This window comes from Netta rufina, assembly GCF_964035555.1.
Source record: "Netta rufina genome assembly, chromosome: 8".
NCBI classification, from domain to species: Eukaryota; Metazoa; Chordata; class Aves; order Anseriformes; family Anatidae; genus Netta; species Netta rufina.
In genome coordinates this window covers 5,167,700-5,187,808 of record NC_140131.1, presented here as the reverse complement: position 1 = coordinate 5,187,808, position 20,109 = coordinate 5,167,700, and the positions used below count along the sequence as shown (strand labels likewise).

Genomic DNA, 20,109 nt, shown 5'->3' with positions numbered 1-20,109 from the left:
ACAATATACAACTTAAATAGGATAAAAAGAAGCTGCAGCTTAAAAATTAAATACCCTAATATTGCACATAAAACACAGGACAATTCATGACAGTTATTAGTGGAGACTTCTACATTTTGAAGATATTCACCAATGACCTAGTATACCCTCATTCACTACATTACTTAAACAGATCCCAAAGTTCAAAACACCATAGTTATTAAAAACTGCATCAGGGACAAATACCATTGTAAGCACACCGAGCAGGCCCACGGGGATAGGATCTTGTTTTACTCTTTCTGCAACCAGGTCTACTAGCAGCATAAGCATGTTGTATATTCCTTCATGGATTTCAGTTCCCCATTTGTGAACAGCACTGGATGTCAACAGCTACCAAAAAAAAAGAAGAAATTCTGAAGTTTGAGCAAAATCATGTAAAACAGCAGAAATTTATCCACCCCCCAGATTGTTCTCAGAGCAAATGTTTCCTTAGAGTGTAATAATCAATGGCTGGTGTGCTATTTTGTATCCTCTTTCTGCATTAATGGCTTAAGAGTTAATTAAATTTGTAATTTAACTGAAGAACGCCTTAAATCAGTTTGTGACAGAGACTAGCATGTATCAAAGCAAACTGATTTCCATTTCCACTCACTGGTAAGATTATAACCTTTGTAAAGAACAGCCAATATGCAACTGTTTGCAGAATGAACATATGACTATTAAATCTTCAAGTACACGTTCCGCAGAGCTGCACTGATTCATCTGTAATAACCATTTACCGACTCACACTTTTTGAGCAGTTGCTGTTGGAAAACAAAGAACATGTACCATGAAGAGAGAGCTATTATTGCTGCTTTTCCACCTACTGAAACACGCTCTTTAAATCTGGTCTAACCTAGCTGGTTAAAGAGGACCTGAAGCTTCCATCTGCAAGTATTATTTAATTTCTGCTAGGTCTGCGCATTAGCTGTCTTTACAGTTAAAGAGCTTGATATTTTAAATACCATTACTTTTTGTACCATTTTAAGAAACAATAGAATCAGGCTCAATTACTGACTTGCAAAAAATTCAGCATATTATAACTTAACACATTCTGAACTTAGATTGGGGAGCTCCATAGAGAAGATGCACAATAACCCAGAGAAGAACAGTCAGAGAGGCAGGTTAGGCATTAAGCACTGAGGTGAAGAGTAGTGAAAAAAGGTGAAAAAATACACATACAAGAGTTGCAGAACTGCAACTTCAGAATGATTTTAATCTAGCAACACATTCACCGGTTACCACAATTTCTAAAGTATGTATCAGCCTGGATTAAAAGACACTATTTCCACCATGATTAACTCAAAGACAAGCAGTAAATTAGCGTAATGTACCTACTTACCTTTTTGAATGCTTCAGGCATGCATCTGTCCATAAACCTCTTGCAATTCTCATCAGAATCAGAAAGACCTTCACAGAAAGGAAGAAGTATGTGTTTTAAGATTACCTCAGAAAATTCAGTGCAAGTTTTTGGATACACCAACCAAAACCAGCAGCAACAGAAGAGCTACTATTAATTGATTATTAAGCATTATGTTATTTTCAGTCACAAAAGAATGTGAGCCAAAAGAACTTGCTTTTTAGAAATAAGAAGTTTCCAAATGTTTAATCTTTTGCAACTTCTTCAAGCGTGAGTAGTACCACACACATTCCTCTCTTCAAAATTTAATACTAAGCGGAGACCATTCCTGGTGCTTCATATCCCCTTCCCCTCCTACCCCCCTCCCCCCCCCAAAAAAAAAGCAGATCTACACATAGCCTTTTAACACACGTTGAAAATCAACAACGCAAACCAGAATCACTAACCACTCTTATTCTTCCTACAGATTATAACCTCACTTTTGGCTGCTGTCAGGCATGTTGGAAAAACTGCCCCGTACTCTCATTACACCATGAGCTGGGCATGTCATCTCCATAACACACTTAACCCCAGCCAAAGTACTAAATACAGAACAGACAAATTCAGGTCTAATGCACTATAAGCACTTCACTAGGGAAAAACAACCAGTTACACAAGCTTGGTGCAGCATGAATTTAGATGACAGCTTGTTTTTTACAAATGGAAAATTACCAGCACAATGAAAAACGAGTCAGTAATTCAGCTCTGAAAAAACAGTAATTCCTATAATCATTAGAACATAAAGAAACACGTGCTCCATTTTTTCCTCCAAAAAAGCTTAAGTAAACAAATTACTTTAGAAAAAAAAAAAAGAGATCAACACTCCTTTTACAGTGTTAGATAGAATAATTCATTGGTATCCACTTTCACAGAGATGTGATCACTCTGCTGGGTGCTAACGACTGCAAAATTAATACAAAAGGCGTAACTGCGCACCATATGTCTATGAAATCTGAACAGATTATCTTTAGGTGTGTAAAAATAGCACTTACCTAGTCTTGCTAGATAGGTGGATGCAATTAGGCACTTGCCTAGAGATTCTTCCCGCTTGTAGGGTATGGACCAGTGATCTGTTAGAACTCTGCTCTCCAGCTCATACAAGTTGGTGGTTGGAAACTCAATGCCTTCTGCAGAGCAATTCCCGTTTTCATCATTTTTCTGTGAATAAAAAATTCAAGTGAAGCAATTTTTAAATCTATCCTTGACACTTTAAAGGATTTACTAGCTTCAGAAGAGATGGCTGTGCTTATAAGCAGCATGTCAAATTCTCAGCAACCCTTAGGCTGCTTCTGTTTTCCAAAGCAAAATTTAGTATTTCGATTTGAATTGATTACATATCTTTACTATCTCGTATAGGTGATAACTGCTATGTTTACATGACTAATTGCTAATCGTCTCTAAGTAGCAAATTTTGTTCCTTAGCATATCAGATCCTAGAGCCAAGTGCTAAGTGCTTCTAGTCCCTGAGAGACTTTAGAGTATAAGCCCTGATCTTCACAGAAGCGTGCATATTAATCTTCTGTTCAACAACTGCTGGAGATGATGAAATAGCTTATTTTAAGGGAGGCCAATTTTACCCCTTCACCCAATCACATTGAAAATAAACTAGACTAATCCAGTTGATCAGGATTTTTTAGTAGCTAATCACGTAAAGAAAATATCAAGTCTCAGGTATAGTTGCTCAGCAAGGAAGCTACAACTCCTGAAGTCAAAATAAGTTACTGGAAAGCATTCTGGAAGGCAAACGGGGAAGAAGCAGGCACAAGGCTGTAGCTCAGCTCTTCAGGTTTGTTGCCTGTGTCACTAAGGGCAGCTATTTCTGTGCACAGGCAGCACTCGGAATTAGCCCCCGTTCTTCGTTAAGCGCCAGATGAGGTAATTGCCTCAGGAGCGCCAAACAGGATACTACACAAGTTATCTATGTCTCTTTTTTTTATTATATTAAAACTTCATGTTGATACTGGCTACCCCATGTGTCACAGAGATCCCATGGGCTCTCTGTGGCTTCCAGAAGGCCGAGTCCAGGCGGGAGGGAGGACGACACCCGGAGCAGGCCTGGCAGCGGCTGCCAGAGGCTGAGGTAAACACAAGCGTGTGGTGGTAACAGGAGAGCGCTCAGAGTGCCAGGGACACGAAGGAAACACATCTGAGAGTAAAATACAGCACCAGAAAAGCAAACGGAGAGAATAGAAAGAAAAAAGGCCAGAGAAACAACTGAGCTCGGGAGGACGCAGCGCATAAGGAATGAGATTTATGTAGAGAAGTGTGTGTCCAGCTCTCCCTGCACTTGCTATTGCAGGATTAGACCTGTTAATTAAGACATTAATGCATCATATTCACTTTCATAACGACTCGAAAAAGTGACACCAACGGAACAGCAGCTGTATAGAGAGCACCCTATAAAGTTAATTGGCGCAGGTGACAACAGCACACGTGCTGTACCTAATAACAGGTTCTGGAGAGCAGCAGTAACATTTATAGGAGTGACACCAAATCGTACTCAGGCAAGAAAACATGTTTGGGAAGCAAGGTGGCACCTTCCCCAACCCTCTACTAAACATTCAGCCCCAAGTTTACCACTGCAGGAATCTGTACTTCCTTTAGGCTGGATACTCAGTTCATTGTTTGATCTAGCAGTTCACCCCTCGTTTAAGTACATGAGCTTTTGGAGAAGAGACGTCCGAAGGACCAAATGAAGAGTCTGAAGGTATTTAAAAGCAAAAGTTCTCCAAGAAATATCCCATTGTAGTGATCAAACACATCTACAGCTTTCATAGAGGATACCCACCACTGAACATGGATCAATTACTGCAGAAAACAAACGTGCATTTATAAATAAAGCCCTTATGGCTCAGTACAGATAACAACAATTAGCTTCATAAAGGAAGACTGACTGTAGTGTGCACATCCAGTCACTAGGTAACAGACTGCATGTCAGCCTAGACTTGTGGCACAGCAAAAAAGCATCTCAACAAATGGTGACATTAACTTAGCTATGGTTTCTCCAATCCTTAGAGGAAGGTATTCATGTTAAATAAAAATATCCGTGAGGTGTTACGAGACCAAGAGGTGCAGCCTAACAGCAGCACAGACCTTTCACTGCTGCTGAAAAACTCCACGTGTTGTTGTTCTGTTTCCCCATCTGCATCTCAGGGGAGCTGCTCGTTATTTCTCTCCCCACAGGCCACGGCCAGTGCCTGCAGTATTACGGAAATTCGCGAGGAGTGAAGTAATACCTCTTCTTCGCTGTGCACTCACATACAAGGACATGACCATAACAGCTGGGCTAAAAACACGGCTGGCCTATTGCTGTACTGAGTCTACCAGCAACATAGCAAAAAGATCTTTTACACAAGCAGTAACAGCGGGTGCAGTACTGGAAATATTGCCCTAATAACAAAGGGAGCCGTCTGTGCTGAAGGAGCACGTCTTTGGCACGTTCTGTTAATTACAGATGACAAGGCATTCTTACACGTCAGTTTTCTGCTACTAAAATCCTTCCCAGAAAGTGTCAAGATTAATTATGGATTAATTTTAGAATGTATCACATTAAAGCAGCTTCACAGATAGCACGAAACGTGCAGTGTGCTCAAATCTATGCCCAGGTAGTTTAAAAGTCAAACTTGCACTCTGCTTCAGACCATTAACAAAGCTAATGCTCTTGGAGAGTATCTCCATGCTCAGTGCATATTTCTGCAGACTGAATCTCACTTCGTACAACATACCTTGTCTGAGTAAGTCTCTCTAAAAACATATTGCTGCTCTTTCATAATTAGTGTCTTTCTGCACAAAAATCAAGCAGCTCCCCATCCAACTTCTAAATCAATTTGCTCTTTAAAGTGAGGGATTTATTAAAGTTGCAAGGTGCAGTATAAGCTCTTCTATGATTTTATGTTGTCTCACTAACCAACACCCAGCAAAGACCCTATTTGCATTTGTCAATGTCAAAAGAGCAACAGATCACGGCTCTGAACAGGTAACCACAGCTAGCATGTTGTAACAGGGGCAGAAACTGTCATGAGAGAACCTACTGATGTCCTTCCGAAGGTGAAATATATGCTTTTAAATAAAATATGCTATACAAGAAAAGAAACAGCACACAAGCCCATGTCAGCTTCCTGTAAAAAGGCTTTTTGGGTCTCATTTCTGGAACCATGTATTTTTTTGATGCAGAAACTGTCACCTGACAAGTTAAGGATTCACAGGGATCCTTTCCAACAGCAGAACAGTACAAAAGCAGTGAGACTAGTCCTGGCAGTTAACTGGTCATCCAAAGACTGATTGTTCAAAAATTTTCAGGAGCCATCTGTTTTCAGAGATAAAAAAAAAAAATCACATTGCACATCACACGCTCTGCAACAATGCTGCCTTCTGCAGCTCCAGTCTCGAGACCAAGAAGCATTTACCGACAGACCTTTAACATCATCTTCCATGCCTGTATCTCTTCCTACCATGAAGGCTCCTCCATTTTAGCAGGGTCACGGGGCTATTTTTGGCTTATTTTCAAGGTGCACAAGTGCAGTTATACCCATACATGCACACAAATTCCCAAGACAAATATTCTCACTTAAACAGTTTCAAGTGCCAATTCAACATTGTCACTCTGGGAGCCTGGCACCTCCGTGAGTTGTTTGCAAGTCTGAATAAAGAAATTGTTAATACCTGATGAACAGTGTGTTACCCAAGTTTGAGCATAAACCCTTCCAAGGCAGACTAACACAGAACAAAAGACACACACAAATGAAATATAAATTAACTTCAATTGCCGAAAGGTCACAGTTCAAAGCTTCAAAATGTATTCCCATAGCATTCAGCTAATTAACTCATCACACAGCGTTTAACTAAAGCCACCGACGCTTACCACACCAGTCACTTTACATAAAATAACACGGAGTTTAAGAGGGTATTTTGATGTTAATTGGCACTCTTAGCAATGAAATTACAGTCAAGTTACAAATTAAATTTGTTAATTTGATTTTGATAGAAGGCTACCAGCGCAATCCAGTGTCACTATAGCCAAGTTCCATTAGGTGCTCTTGAATCTAGTATAATCCCTGAAACTGAACCAGAAAGTTGTGTTTCTTTCAATGAGCAATAGGATCAGAGTTTGTAAGGTACCAGCAGATCCGTTTTCTTCCCTTGTGCCTCTTTAGTAAGTGATTTTCATGTGATTTCAGCATTTTGCAGCCAACAGGATTTTGATGTTTCATTGTATTGCTAAAAAAGCGATTTGTATATTGTCACCACATGTCAACAAACAGAATCAAGTTATTTGCCCTGAAAAGCAGCAATGAAAAACAAAATCCTTAAAGTCAGAATTAAAAGACAAAAAATTCTAGGCCCTCCTTTCACTTTTATCACAGATATACTAACCAATAACGAGGACATCAATTTGTGAGTGCTTCAGCTTTCCCCAGCTGCAGAGTGTCAGTAATGACACTTCCCTCTGCCCCAGCAGGTTGATGTACGATTCACTGGTGTTTTGCAAAGCACCACAAAACGCTCAGGTGGAGGCAACACAGAAGCAATACGTCAAATATCCATAAAAACAGAAAGAACAGCTCGCTACTCCCTGATCTATTATGTCCATCAACTTCTGGGAGAAGCTATGAATCCTGAAGTCACGACTTGACAGTCCTATCTGCCAGACTGCTGATTAAAGCAGCTTTTACTTTTGCACCTGGATGGCATTTTTTCCCCTTCATTTTAATTAACTGTTAGGAGGAGGATATTCTGTTGCCTGGAATTGATTCACTGGAGTACGATCGTAAAGGTTTCCAAATAAATCAAAGCCACTGCTTTGCACTTAGGCTGGAAAGCACCAGCATGAGGTAGACAGTGATTTTTAAACTTATATTTTCTTATTTGAACAGAAGTGGTTTTTTTTTTTATAAACCGGTACTCCCAGAGCTTCAGGGACTTCTTTAAACTCCATTTAAGTGGCAGATCTGGAAAATATCTCTACATATTTTATTGAGGAACAGCTATTTATTTTCAAAGCACGGTAATTGTCTTAAACTGTTTTACACCTTAGGCAGTTATAGTATCTTGCCCTTAATTTTTTCTATGGATAAAAATGTGTCTGTATGCAAAGTTTCTGAGTAAAGTGACAGAAAGGAATGGTTTTTGTTATTTATGTTCTGCTAAGAGAAAGTAACCTTGTTGGTTAGATATATCACACTTTTATTCTTTTCACAGCGGAATTAAGCCCTTAAGCTCACATTTGTGCTATGCATTACATTACACAAAGTGTCAATATTAGTAATTAATATCAGTACTTAATCATGTTAATAGGAAGTAATGATCCTGGTCTACCACTAAAGGAAAACAAATCCTGTGTTATGTAGCCCATCTAATCAGAGCTGATTCAGATTCTCACCTCACTGTAAATCCCTTCCAAAAAAGATCTCATTTATTTAGTGACTGTTTTCACACAATGTTTTGGAACCTGACCTCAGCTGAGAGTAATACGAGTGCATTGTCAGGAGTGCCTGGTAGGACTAAGCCCCCCTTAGTACACATGAAGGATTATAAAAAATTATCTACAACAAACACAGCTTCCTCCCCGCCTCTCAAACCCCAAAAGCTATAGAAAATTGAGAAGAACACAATGTGAAATGGATGTTGGGAGGGGGAAATCAGTAAAGCTAGAAACCAACTAGGATTTTCTAAAAGCAGTGCTTGAACTGTACCCCTGTTTTCCAGAGTGATACAACGTTACCACGCAATATTCCCCAGTGTACTTCCCTCGTTGTTCCGAGATGAACTCAGCGCTAAGTGTTACAGCAACGAGAATCAAGGCTCGGTAAAAATCCTGTTTAAATTAGAAGATCCATTTAACTCAAAACAACCTAGAAACCTTTCGCATTACAACTACCCCAGCATTCAGTGGAATCAGGCTTGTTACGAGCACTTTCAGCAACGTCTTTCCAAGCTCGATAACAAGCTGTAGGCCAGGGAAAGGTCACGGAAAGCTCTGTTAAGAAAGGCACTCGTAAGAAATCAGGGCAAACACACGCTTATCTTACACGTGGTTTCAGTATTGTCTGAAATATTTAAGTAATTTATTCCCTTGGAGTAAGTACAAACATCCAGGCACTGAGTTGGTACCATTATTCCTCCCAGCCCTTGAGTTTTCCTAGGCACAAAAACACTGCTGATCTCCAAATACCTCAAAATAACTTTGTGTGGTATCAGATAAACATTGTGCTTTAATACAATAAAACAGTGAATCACAAGTGTTTGGCATTTCAGTGCCTAAAATTAAGTCATTACTTCTACTCCCCTTTGCCAGAACACCAGGCAGTAACAGAGCAGTGCTGCAGAAGCACGAGATAAAGGATTTAGCACAACACTTCTGTGACCAGCGCTCAAGATCTGGAAGGGAGAGCTCAAACTAGTACCAAAAAAGCAGCTGGCAACAAGGCTGAGTGCAAGTCCCGCAGCGTACCACTGACTGCAAAGCTGTGGTTAACAACTAGGACCAAAACCTTTAAGCATCTCCCAAGACCTCTCTGCCGGGCATCGGAAGAACAGAAGTGAGAAGTGCTGCACAGCAGCGAGCAGGAAGGGCAAGCAGCAAGAAGCACTGAGTACACCGGGGCTTTAATTTGGCCCACGAAGCATAACTGAAACATACATACCAAAGGCTTCTCCTATGGCAGCAGGAACGCGTGGTTTTTTCAAGTCGAGAGTTTACAAAAGGAACAGGCACTTCCTTTCCATCTTTGCCCTCTTCATACAAAGAGCTACTGTGCCTTAACCCAAAAGCAATCCAAATGATTTGCTGGAATTAAATTCTAACACTGGCTAATTTGTTTTTATACTCCTTCTTCCTCCGCGTTTCACTTCCTTATTAAACAGCTGCCACAGAATAGCACTTTAAACTGGGAAGATGACCAGCAAATGCCTCCAGAGAACATTTTATCAGATGCTTCCTGCCCAGCTGAGGAGCCGGCTGCAGAGCTGCCTGCTGCCTCCGTGGGCATCACCATCACCGATGTCCCAGTAACTGTGATGTGCCGGTCTTAACCCAAAGATTCCTTCACATTATATGATAACAGGCTTATAAAGTATTTCAAACAAAGCTTACTCTTAATGAGCCTCCCTTCTCAGTATTACCCCCATTCTCAGCACCGTCCTGTAGCATCTCTGTTACTATCACGCTGGATAAACACTGACTAAGCCGGGATTTTTCTTTCTAAACCCAAGAAAGCACCGATGTAGCAGCAGCTCCTCCCTCCTCCTTTCAGGTTCTGGCCACCCCAGGACCACAGGTGTCATTTTTGAGAGCAGAGATGCTGAAACCCAGGAGTGCTGAAGTACTAATTCCACTTGACGTTGTGGTGGCAGCCCGCCAGGACCCAGCGCCAGAACGCAGCACAGAGCTTTATTTGATTGCTTAATTGCTTTACAAGGCCAATTCCTAGACAAGCCACACTGTAAAACTTCCAGGTGAGAACGCCAGCAGCAGTCACTTTTGCGAAGCTCAACTCTACTTACAGGAGACTGACTTTACATTTATAAAGCTGCAGTGTAAAGCCCATCGCGTTTCCTAAATAGCTTTTTTTTGCCTTGAAATAAACAGAGCTCCTTCCATCCAAGGACCAGAGACCGTCACAAGCCCAGTGTCTGCAGTATTCCCACACAGCACAAACCATTATCCTCATTTTACACCCTAGAAGCTCAGAAGGAGGCAGAGGGTTGGCACACCAAAGTCCTGCAGCGTGACCAGTGAGTGAGAAACTGCTGCTGGCATGCTCCTTCCGCACAGCCCCTCCTCCTGAAATCAAACAGAACTTCTAAGAGCAATTTCGGACAAGTTTTTATGTTAAACCTTATCTAGGAAAATCTGGTGTATGTGAGCTTTTGATCCCATTCAACTAAAATAAAATAATAATAAAAAAACACAACATCAAAGGAGCACATGCTGAAGGAGACAGGAATAGCTGGAAGGTAACACAACCCGCAGATCACAATTTACCCAAAAGGTCAGAGCAACGACTCGCAGGAGCTGTTGAAAAACAAGTCAAGATTTCTTTTCAGGAAGGGTTATACAAACAGGGTAAGTGGCTTCCTACCCTTAACACAATTTTAGGCTCCCTGCTCATATTTGCCTGGCCTGCCCCTCTCCATCCTACTCCTGCCCAGCTTGTGAACGTCAGCACTGAGGGCTCTCGGGACAGTTTGTGGACACTGACAAACTTTGTCATCACATTCATTTATAGCTTCATCATAAATTTTATGGACTTAGCAGCAGTTCACAGAAGAGCTTATCCGTCAGTCACATGAAAGATGAGTATAACCTTCCATCCCACTCCAGAGATCACAGCGTAAAAATCTGTACGTTGCCTAAGGAATAAACAGAAGAGAATCCCAGATTCTTGCCAAAATGTACTTATCAGATTCACTTCAGCCAACAGACAGAAACATAAAAGTTGTGTCAAACAGGCAAAGTAACCTCTTAGAAAAGCAGGTGATCTCAGCCTGTCAAAGTGGTTTGGCACTACAGAGGGCAAAACATCAAGCCAACCAGGAACCTAAAGCTGAACTTCCTGAGATTTCAGGAAGAAATGCAAAGCCCCCTTCCTACTTCCAAATTAAGCACAGTCACGCCAGCAGCACCAACTCCATAGGCCACAGGTATTAACTCAGAATTGAATCAGTTGCGTGCTCTGTGGAAGACATGAGCCTGCTGAAACTGAAGTTTCAGCCTTTGTTAAAGAGAGTTTATGAGTGTCTTATCTCAGGTCTCATAAAATAGAGTGCACATTGGCCAGTTCACAGCTGCTGTCTTCCAAATTCAGCCTCCTGTAGCACCTCCAGAAGCCCCTGAAGCAGCCTGGACCACTGAAACAGGATTTGCCATGGCTTTTCTATCCTACCCAAAGGGAAGACGGTTTTATTAGTAAGATTTTTATTAGTAAGACACGTATCGGGTTGCTGTGATATGCCCAGAGAGCACCAACACACAAACCCTTCTCTGATCACCGTGCTTGCTGAACAGAACAGACTAACATTATGTAACAGAACCAAGGAAGCATATGCAAACATAACGGGCTCTTTACTGATTAGAGAACATGCAAAGTGTCTGATCATTCATAAAGCTACCCTTCTCCGCATAGTAAATTGCACTCAGCCAAAAAAAACACACACACAAAGTATAGAGCTGGTACACACACATCTTGGAGCACGGCTGAAGTCTTCCTGTTATGCTTAAAATAACAAATCTACCCCTAACTTTTATTCACTTAGTGGTGGAAAAAAAAGATTACTAGAGCAGAAAAAAAATATTTAGGGGAAAAGTAGGGCTGTGCTCTTGATTTATGCGTTCATGCACATTACTGATATATACCATCTGAAAATCAAACCAAGAAACATCCCTCCCTCCCCATTAAGCAAGCATTAAAATTGCTATTACGACGAGAGGGAGGAATGCACGCTCTCAGAGCTGTTAGAATGGGAGAGGATATTGACAGGAAGATAAACAGAAATAACATCCGAATTGTGTTGCCACAAGATAGTACGGGTGTGCTACTCACAAGGTTTCAACACGATGTGTGTGCCTACAACGAGTAATAGGGGCGTCTGTGAACAGGCTTCATGGGCCACGAGTTCTGAATGTAGAACTTCCTACTGATTAACTACCTAAATAATAATGCAGTTTATTAAATGCAGTTCCACAGTACATCTGAAGAATAAAAAGAATGAGAACTGATCACGTACAGTTTCTCTTTTCCCCTTTTTATGAAATATGTCAAAAGCTGCTAGGCTGCACTGCGATATTAGGCAAATAAACAGAGGAAATAATCCCAGATCTTAAGACTTTTACAGGGGTAACTCTTGCATGACAAAATGTAATGCATACACGTGCAGAAACTGACAGATGTTCATACTTAAATGGATCCAATTACTAAACTGAGGCCTGAATTCATATAAAGGTTCATGCAGTAAGATACTTCAATCCTTCCGTGCTGATTTTGCGGACTTGCAGTCATTTGCATATATTCAAATATTTTGGTTTCCCTCCTGGGGGTTAACAAGAGCACAAATCAAAGCAAACAAGGACACGGGTGGCAAAGGAAACTGAAGTATAAGTTTGATCAGACAAACAAACTGAAATAACAGAAAAAGCCTCTTATAGTTGTCAGTGTCATCTGTAATAGGAACAGAAGAGGAAAAAACACGCTTGTCTGAAGCTTACACTGACAGCTTCTCTGTACATGTCACACTGACAGCCCAGTTAGTCCCATCCGTAACCACGAGATACCTGACACGGAAATCCACCCTCTTCACAGCTAACAAGCTCTGAACACCACCAGCAGAACTCTCTCACAGCCCTCCAATGCAAAGTCACGAAACTCGTTCCCTGTTGCTTCAGTCAGGGAATTTCAAGCAACTCCTCTTCTGCACAGCACACGTGCAGCCCCACAAATCAGCTTACTCCACACACGTACATCACCATCATACACCAGTGAGGGATCTAAACTAGTTAATTCAGCAAACAGGATCGCTGTTCTGCAAGAGGGGAATTCAGTTAACACACCAAGACTGGATATGGATGATCCGTGCAAGTGTAGCTACGTATGCATAGATATGTGCATGTATTCTTCATATATGTTTTTATAGGTAAATACACACACAGAAATATATCCCTTCTGGCTCAGGATATCTCCAGCACACTTTTTGGGGTGCATGAGCCTGTTGTTATTCATGTGCTTAGGCACCTGCTGTTGGCCACTGAGACAGATCATGCAAGGTGGCCCTTGGGTACCGGGACCACACAGCGGGGCTGCTCCGTTCTGCTCTCACCCCTTGGGCTCCAGAGTCAGCCTTAGCTCTTTCCATAGGCACCTGGGCAATTTTGGAGAAGAGGAACACACCTGGAGGAGGAGAAGGCTTTACAGGTGAGTGCTGCAAGCGCGTTCCAGGCAGCACAGCAAGAGCCAGCAGCGCGTTTGCTGGCCGAGGAGCTGAGTTCTGGAAAAGCGTGGAAGAGGAGGGAAAAAAGCAGAACAGGGAGGAAGGGGAAGGAGCGTGCGAGGCTGACATTCGCCAGCCCTCCTGCTTCAGGCGTCTTTTTAAAACACAGCTATAATTAACGAGGTGCAGCCTTTGTTTTAAAAACACTTGCACTCGCCGTATTTCCATGGGTGAACTCGTGGCCTATCCAAAAAAAAAAACAACACCAAAACACTCAGGATTTGCACTTGGCAAAGAGGAAATTGTGTTTAAAAATATATATATGTATGGAGTGCAGTCGATTATTGGGTTATGCAAGAAGGCACGGGGCTAGGGGGGGGGGGTTGTGGGGCAGCGACGCATTCCTTGAATGCCAAGGAAAATAATGCAACAGCAGGTAAGGGAAACACAAACAGAGGGGCACGGCCAGAGGCCGGGGCACCCCGAGGGGGGCTCCCCACCGCCCCCCAGCCCCTCGCCCTCCCTCGGGGCTCACCTCGGCGTCCACCACTTCGTGGTAGGCGGGCGGCGGGTCGAAGCCCCCTCCTCCGCCGCCCCCTCCGCCACCACCGCCGCCTCCTCCTCCTCCTCCTCCACCGCCGCCCCCGTCCCCGTCTCGGTGCCCTTGCCCCCCGGCGGGGGAGCCGTGTCCGCCGGCCGGGCCGTGCCCGCTGTCCATGGGCTCGTAGCCGCCGTAGTGGAGGCCGGGCCGCTCGTTGGTGAGCAGCGCCACCGCCTCGTTGATGTCGTTCTTGGCCAGGCGCAGCGCCTTGCGGATGGCGGAGGCGTCCGAGAAGCCCATGCAGAGCAGCGTGGTCATGTGCTGCTCCTCCTCGCTCTCCATGGCCCGCGGTAAAGCGTGTGTATGTGGGGGGGGGAGCCCCGGGCGGCGGGTACGCCGGGCTCCGGGCGCTGCCGGGCTCTCGGGCTCCGGCCTCAGGCGCTGCCCGCCGCGCGCGCCGCCATCTTGCCGGCAGCGCCTCTCCCCCCGCCCTGCCCGCCCCGCCCACTGCGCGGCCCGGAAAGAGGGGAAGGGAGGGGGGGGGGGCGCGTCACGTGACGGGGGAAGCGAGGCTGGCGGGGATGAATGGAGCGTGCGGGGCGTTGTCACGGCGACCGGTCACGTGACGGGGGCGGCGTTGCCATGGGGACGGCAGCGGCGGGGAGGGGGTCGGGGCCTGCTCGGGGCCCTCATGGCGTGTGATGGGGGGGGTTCCTCCGGTGGGGAGTAAACCCCGTAAATAAGTGCAAAAATAATAATAAAATTGCTACAGACCAATGAATTGAATTTGTGTGTGGTTCTTAAAAAGTACTTGCCCAAACTCTGGCACCTTACGGAAGTGAGATCTGCACCCCTTAGGCTATCCACTCAATATCTATCCCTCCGTTTTATCAAACACTTTAACGGCCGCAGAAAAGGAGGCAGCTGATAAAAGATTTGTGAAGATCGGTGCTGGTAGCGTGTGTTAGCAGTGGCTGGCATCACTAAGAGCACCGGGGTGAGGAAACTACAAATAGTTGCCTGAAATCTGAGGCACAGATTAAATCCAGCGTAAGGCAATCTTTCTAGGGAACACCAACAATCTCTGAACTTTCAGAGCTCTGTGTCCATCCCTGCTCCTGATGGTGTCTGTCGAAAGAAACTGACTGACAGATCTGCCTGTTTGACTGGTAAGGTTTTTGAATAATTTTTAGATTGCAGTGTGCCACCAGTGCTCACATTATCTTTGTGTGCTGACCCAAAAGGTAATCACAACTCTTTCATATCCCGATTTTCATGTATTTATTTATTTTCTGTAGGTGACATTCAGTGGAACGTAGGTATCGTGCCCGACTCAACTTCAGCGTCTGGATCGAAGGAGGATTCTTCAGTCACGCAGATCTCCAGCTATAAAAGGAACTCGTATGGCTCAGTTTTGCCAGGATCAAGAAAAAAAATCTATCGCTTCGAGCGCAATCAGTTAATATGCTGAATATTGACTCACTGCTTACTCATGTACTCAACGTTTAAATCACACTTTCTCATTTTTGAAACATAAGTAATGATTTAATCCTCACAGGCTGATGAAGTCAGTTGGCATCATTTTCCTTTACTAGTGGAAGACAAGTCTGTAGGAAAAAGTGGTATCTTATATTAGATGTCATTATTGATTTCAGATTTATTTCAAGGAAGGAGTCCTGTAAATTTGCCCTGAGCTATTTAATGAAAACATACCAAAAGTAATGGAGGAACTGATTGTAATCCCAGATGACTGAGCACAGAAGAGACTGCTTTACAGTTAAGTTACCAATGCACCACTGTCCTGAGAGAAGTTTGAAGGGAATTTGAATTTAGCAATATGTGATGGTAGCACTTGGACAGAGCAGCTGAACATAATGTTGGCAGTGAGGTATGCTGATCCTAAGCTTTTCACAGAGTTCTCTGACAGCATTTCTCTTGAGACTGTGTAAAGGACAAGACTGTATATTCCAGTTTATTGAAAGACTGGGTGCATCTTTTTCTAAAAGTTATTCAGCCTGAAAATCCAAGCTGAAAATGTTGTTCACGCATTGTTATTTGAAGAAAAGTTTCAGGGAGAAGCACAACAAACTTTTCTAGCTGAGAACGAGAAATGTAGAGTGAGTCTTTCCTATGGGACATTACAAGGTGCAAGGAGACAAGGAAAGGAAAGAAGCTGAAGGAGGAGGCAATACCCTCAAGATCTGCTTTTGGATAACTTGGAGTTTACAACTGCGTAGTTGCCAGTTTGATAAGACACGTTTACTGTGACTGTTACTTTACAGAAGGTAGTGACTTTCTACAAAATTTGTCATTTATGTATCCTAAAGTACCTCTGGACATGAATAACCCCTATCTTGCAACAGAGACGTTCTGGAACAAAAACTACTTCTTTGGTAAGTGACTTTCAGTAAATTCAATGCTGTGACATTGGACACAATTTTTGGGTTGACTCTGGGGTTTCCAGGCAGCCTGAAACTAGGGTTTGATGGAACATTGCAATGATTTCTGTGGAGATGTTACAGTAGGAGTGCTTGGTTAATTTGTGTTTAACTGAATATACTTTTATGGTTTTCTTCATAAAACTGTTTTAAAGCCAGTCCTATGTTCTACAGCTCGCTATTTAAACAGTGAACGCAGTGTTTTCACTCAAAGAGAAACATCTGTATTGTTCTGGTGGAACATACATGTGCAGCCAAACCAAGAGTTAACTCTCTGGCTTGTTGGAGGTTTCTCATGTTTGCAGCTGTTGGGGAATTCTGACCCAAATCTCTGAACTATTTGGAAAACATCCCTTGCCACCCTGATTCTGTTTCCCTCTTTGCTGCATCTTCTCAGCCACAATTACTACATACATGCTTAGGGACTCTGCTAGACGGGAAGGGGAAGTTTGTTATATTAGCACCAGGTCTTAAATTTGACGCATGTTTTACTCGAGATGAAAGAGCATCTTTCTCGTCACTTGTTAAGACATTTCAAAGCAGTATGTTACTAAGGGAAGCTTTGTATGAGCTAAAACTTACTGTTCATAAATCTTTTATGACTCAACGTGTGAAATCAGGACAAAATTTAATCATGGTGCCGCACCATTACATGGCGCATAAGCACAGAAGGAGCAGTATGAAAATTGAGTTGCAGTAGCTAGAAGAAACACGTTTGCAGTTGTTGCCTGAATTGGTGTGTGTCTGTATGAAACACAGCTCATTTATTTGGAAGGGAAGAACCCTGCTTCTCTCACTGATGTTAATGGCTTAGGATTAGGCAAGTAATACAGTTGGATCTCATGATGATAAGAAGAGGCTTCTGTGCTGTCTGCCAAGCGAACAGAAACACTCTCCACAGGCTGCAGGGTAAATATTTTTTGTGGACTTGAATTACAGTACCAGAAAAGGCAGCAAATCAAATGGCATCGCCTCGCAGGAGATCTCACCACCCAGTGAGTGATGAGAAAGTAACTTTCTGGTGAGATATATCCTGTCTCTGTACCTCTAAACATACCAAGCACCAACAAGAGGAACATATTTACAAAGCTTTCCCCCATCTTATGTTTCTGGTAGACAAGATGCTTCTTGCTTTTAATATAACTGGCAGTTATACTAAACTGTTATGGCACAGGAAGTCTTTATTGCTTAAAGAAAGAGTGAGTATGTGAGATGTTGCAAAATCCACCTTTATATATAGTGTTGTGCAGAACTAATTTAGCTTTTCTGGATTTTTTTTTTCCTTCCTTCCGTCTTTCCTTCCTTATCCCACCCAGTCTCTTCCAGTTTCCTGCTTCTACTTTATTTATAGCTAAATGTAATAGGTGGGCTTAAAGGAAGGGCCTCAGCGATCAGTTAGTGCAAATTTACCTGAATTACTGAAAGTCATAATTCTGTTATCATACAGACAACAGAGTAGATGCGTAAATGTATTTGATTCCTCGGAGAGCTGTGCAGCATCCCAGAAAACAATTTTAGCAAACACGTGCGAGTCCATTCACAACCACCAGCTGACAGATTCATGTAATATACTTTTAGACGTTGCCTGCACTGGGGATTTTTGCTGCCTTCACGGCTTTTGGCCAGCTAGGAAGGAGATCTGTACTGGGATAACCTCCAAGGCAAAGCCTGCTGTCAGCAGCAGTTTGCAAGGAGGCAGCTTACCTTGGTTTCACACTGGCATTACTTAGATACGCTCCTAATCATAATGACAATATTTAACTCTATTACTGTGCTTTTAAGATGGGTATCTAACACCTCACAGGGAGATGGGGTGGTATCCCTGGCTCCTCAGCACATAGTAGTTCTTACACTGCTGCTAAGTGTAGTGGGACTAGCAGGGCAAACAGGAAGGTGAGCAGATCTCGTGGTGTTGATGTGCCTCCTCCAGAAAGCCCAGTTGTTATTCCGGTGTCCAAAGGGAACAGGAGCTGAACCATGACTGGTTTTCCTTCAGCAGCTGAGTACCTGCTGCTCTCCCAAATACAAAAGTGAGGTTTCACACTGTTTCTCTTGAATGGAAGCAGCAGGACGTGAGTGTGGAAAGAGTGGAGCAGCATGGTAAGGGCAACACAACCAAAAGGAGAGAACAGCTGACTCCAGGGGCGGATCAGATTTGTCCCCTCTGCTTCACTGCCTGGGTTTGTTTTCAGCTCTTCAACTCAGACCGTCCCGTGGGTCTTACAATACATCTCTGCAGCTCTGGGCTGAGAAAAGGAACCTATTGCAAGGGGCTTGTTCATTCTTCCTGAAACAGCCTTCACAAGCTATGGAAAATTGAGGCTGAGGCTGAACTGTAAAAGAAGCTGAAAGCACTGAGATGCAGAAATGCAGAGTGAAACCATTCTGTAGAGTAAAATTTGGAACAGCGCCCTGGAAAAATCTATAATTATGACTAATCCATTTTTTATGTGTGTGGTTCCAGGTAAATTACTTTTAAAGATAATTTCCCTACCTATATTGGTTACAATTCTTTACTGTCATTTCAGATAAATGGTACGCTGACGTGCGAGCCCGGTATCAGACGAGCTGCAGTGACAGAACTATTTCTGATGCCGAGTGGCCCAAGCTGAGCTGCTGGGGGAGCAGAGCAACAATACAAACAGGATATTCAGTGTCAAGCCACAGTGGCACCCTGAGGGACCCACCCAGAGGCAGGCACTTGAATGCAGACTCTATCCTCCAGCCAAGTTAGCTGAGGAAACTTGGCATAATGGCAGGCTGTAAGCTCAGCTTGTGCAGGGGCAAACACACGCAGTCACATTTTGGAAGTGGAAACAATCCGGAATGGAAACTTCAGGTATTCCTGAAGCACTGAACAAGTCTGGGAGGTACCACAGAGCTGTAAACGATAGCCTTTGGGCGCTTTTATTTTGTCAAATTGTCCCCACCGTGTTTGCCAGTCCCTTCTCATGATCCCTCCCATCCTGCGATAGACACTGAAGTTAACACACTGCTGGAGGGAGGGGAGTGGTGGTAAATCACACTCCTTGTGTGCCAGCGCCATGGCTGGTGCCATACAAATCCAGTCACTTAGAGGCTTTGCAGTCCTTATCAGTAGAGCTGTGCATAGGAAGGAGCAGGAATTCAGCTCAAACAAGGAACAGACCGTGGAGAGGAAGAGGGTGGAGGTTGCTTAGGCAGGTAGGAAACAAGGCAGTGGATCCAACACCATAGGGTACGTTCAGTTTACAGGGTATAGGTAAGGGCAGGGCGGCGTGGCAGCAGTGCTTGTAGGAACACGCGGTGCTGTGAGGGTGACGGCTGTTTTCGGTGGTGTGTGTGTGTCTGCGAGCCAGTTGGCAGCTCCCTGATGCAGGCTGTGATGTGGTGCAGTGCGATAGAGCAACCGGGAACTCCTTGCTGGCCCTCTGCCCGGTGCAGATTCCTTTTGAATTATGCTTTGACCTTTAAAACAGGACCTGCTTCTGTAGTTTCTCATTGTCTAAGCTCTGCGCTGAAGCTTGAGAAATCGGCTGTAGACACAGCAGGTAGGAAGGAGGATGCTGAGGGAGAGCCACCAAATGGGCCCGAGGGGTGAGGGAGAGCTTCACAGCAGCACAGGCCTGGTGGCACCGGGCTTAAATCAGCACAGAAGACTGGAAGGCAACTGGAGGACAGACTGGGCTCTGGCCTGGGAGGCAGCAGCCCCTCTGTGCCGGACGAAGGCCTTGCTGCTGCTTTTAGGGATCCGCAGGGGGCTGCAGGAGAGGTGCAAGCGCGTGGTGAAGGTTCAAACGCATGGCTTAGGT

The 20,109-nt window shown here is 43.8% G+C and overlaps 1 protein-coding gene across 1 annotated transcript in view; it reads right to left on the bottom strand.

Moving 5' to 3' along the window:
- USP24 (ubiquitin specific peptidase 24) overlaps window positions 1–14,359 on the bottom strand; it is a 60,232-nt gene extending 45,873 nt beyond the window's left edge. Inside the window, exons 1-4 of the mRNA XM_084291212.1 lie at window positions 13,875–14,359; window positions 2,410–2,575; window positions 1,361–1,428; window positions 226–369 (exon numbers count right to left, since the gene is read on the bottom strand). Coding sequence (XP_084147338.1) covers window positions 226–369; window positions 1,361–1,428; window positions 2,410–2,575; window positions 13,875–14,222 — 726 coding nt within the window. The 5' untranslated portion in view covers window positions 14,223–14,359. The remainder of the gene's footprint in view (window positions 1–225; window positions 370–1,360; window positions 1,429–2,409; window positions 2,576–13,874) is intronic.
- Window positions 14,360–20,109: the final 5,750 nt, after the last annotated feature.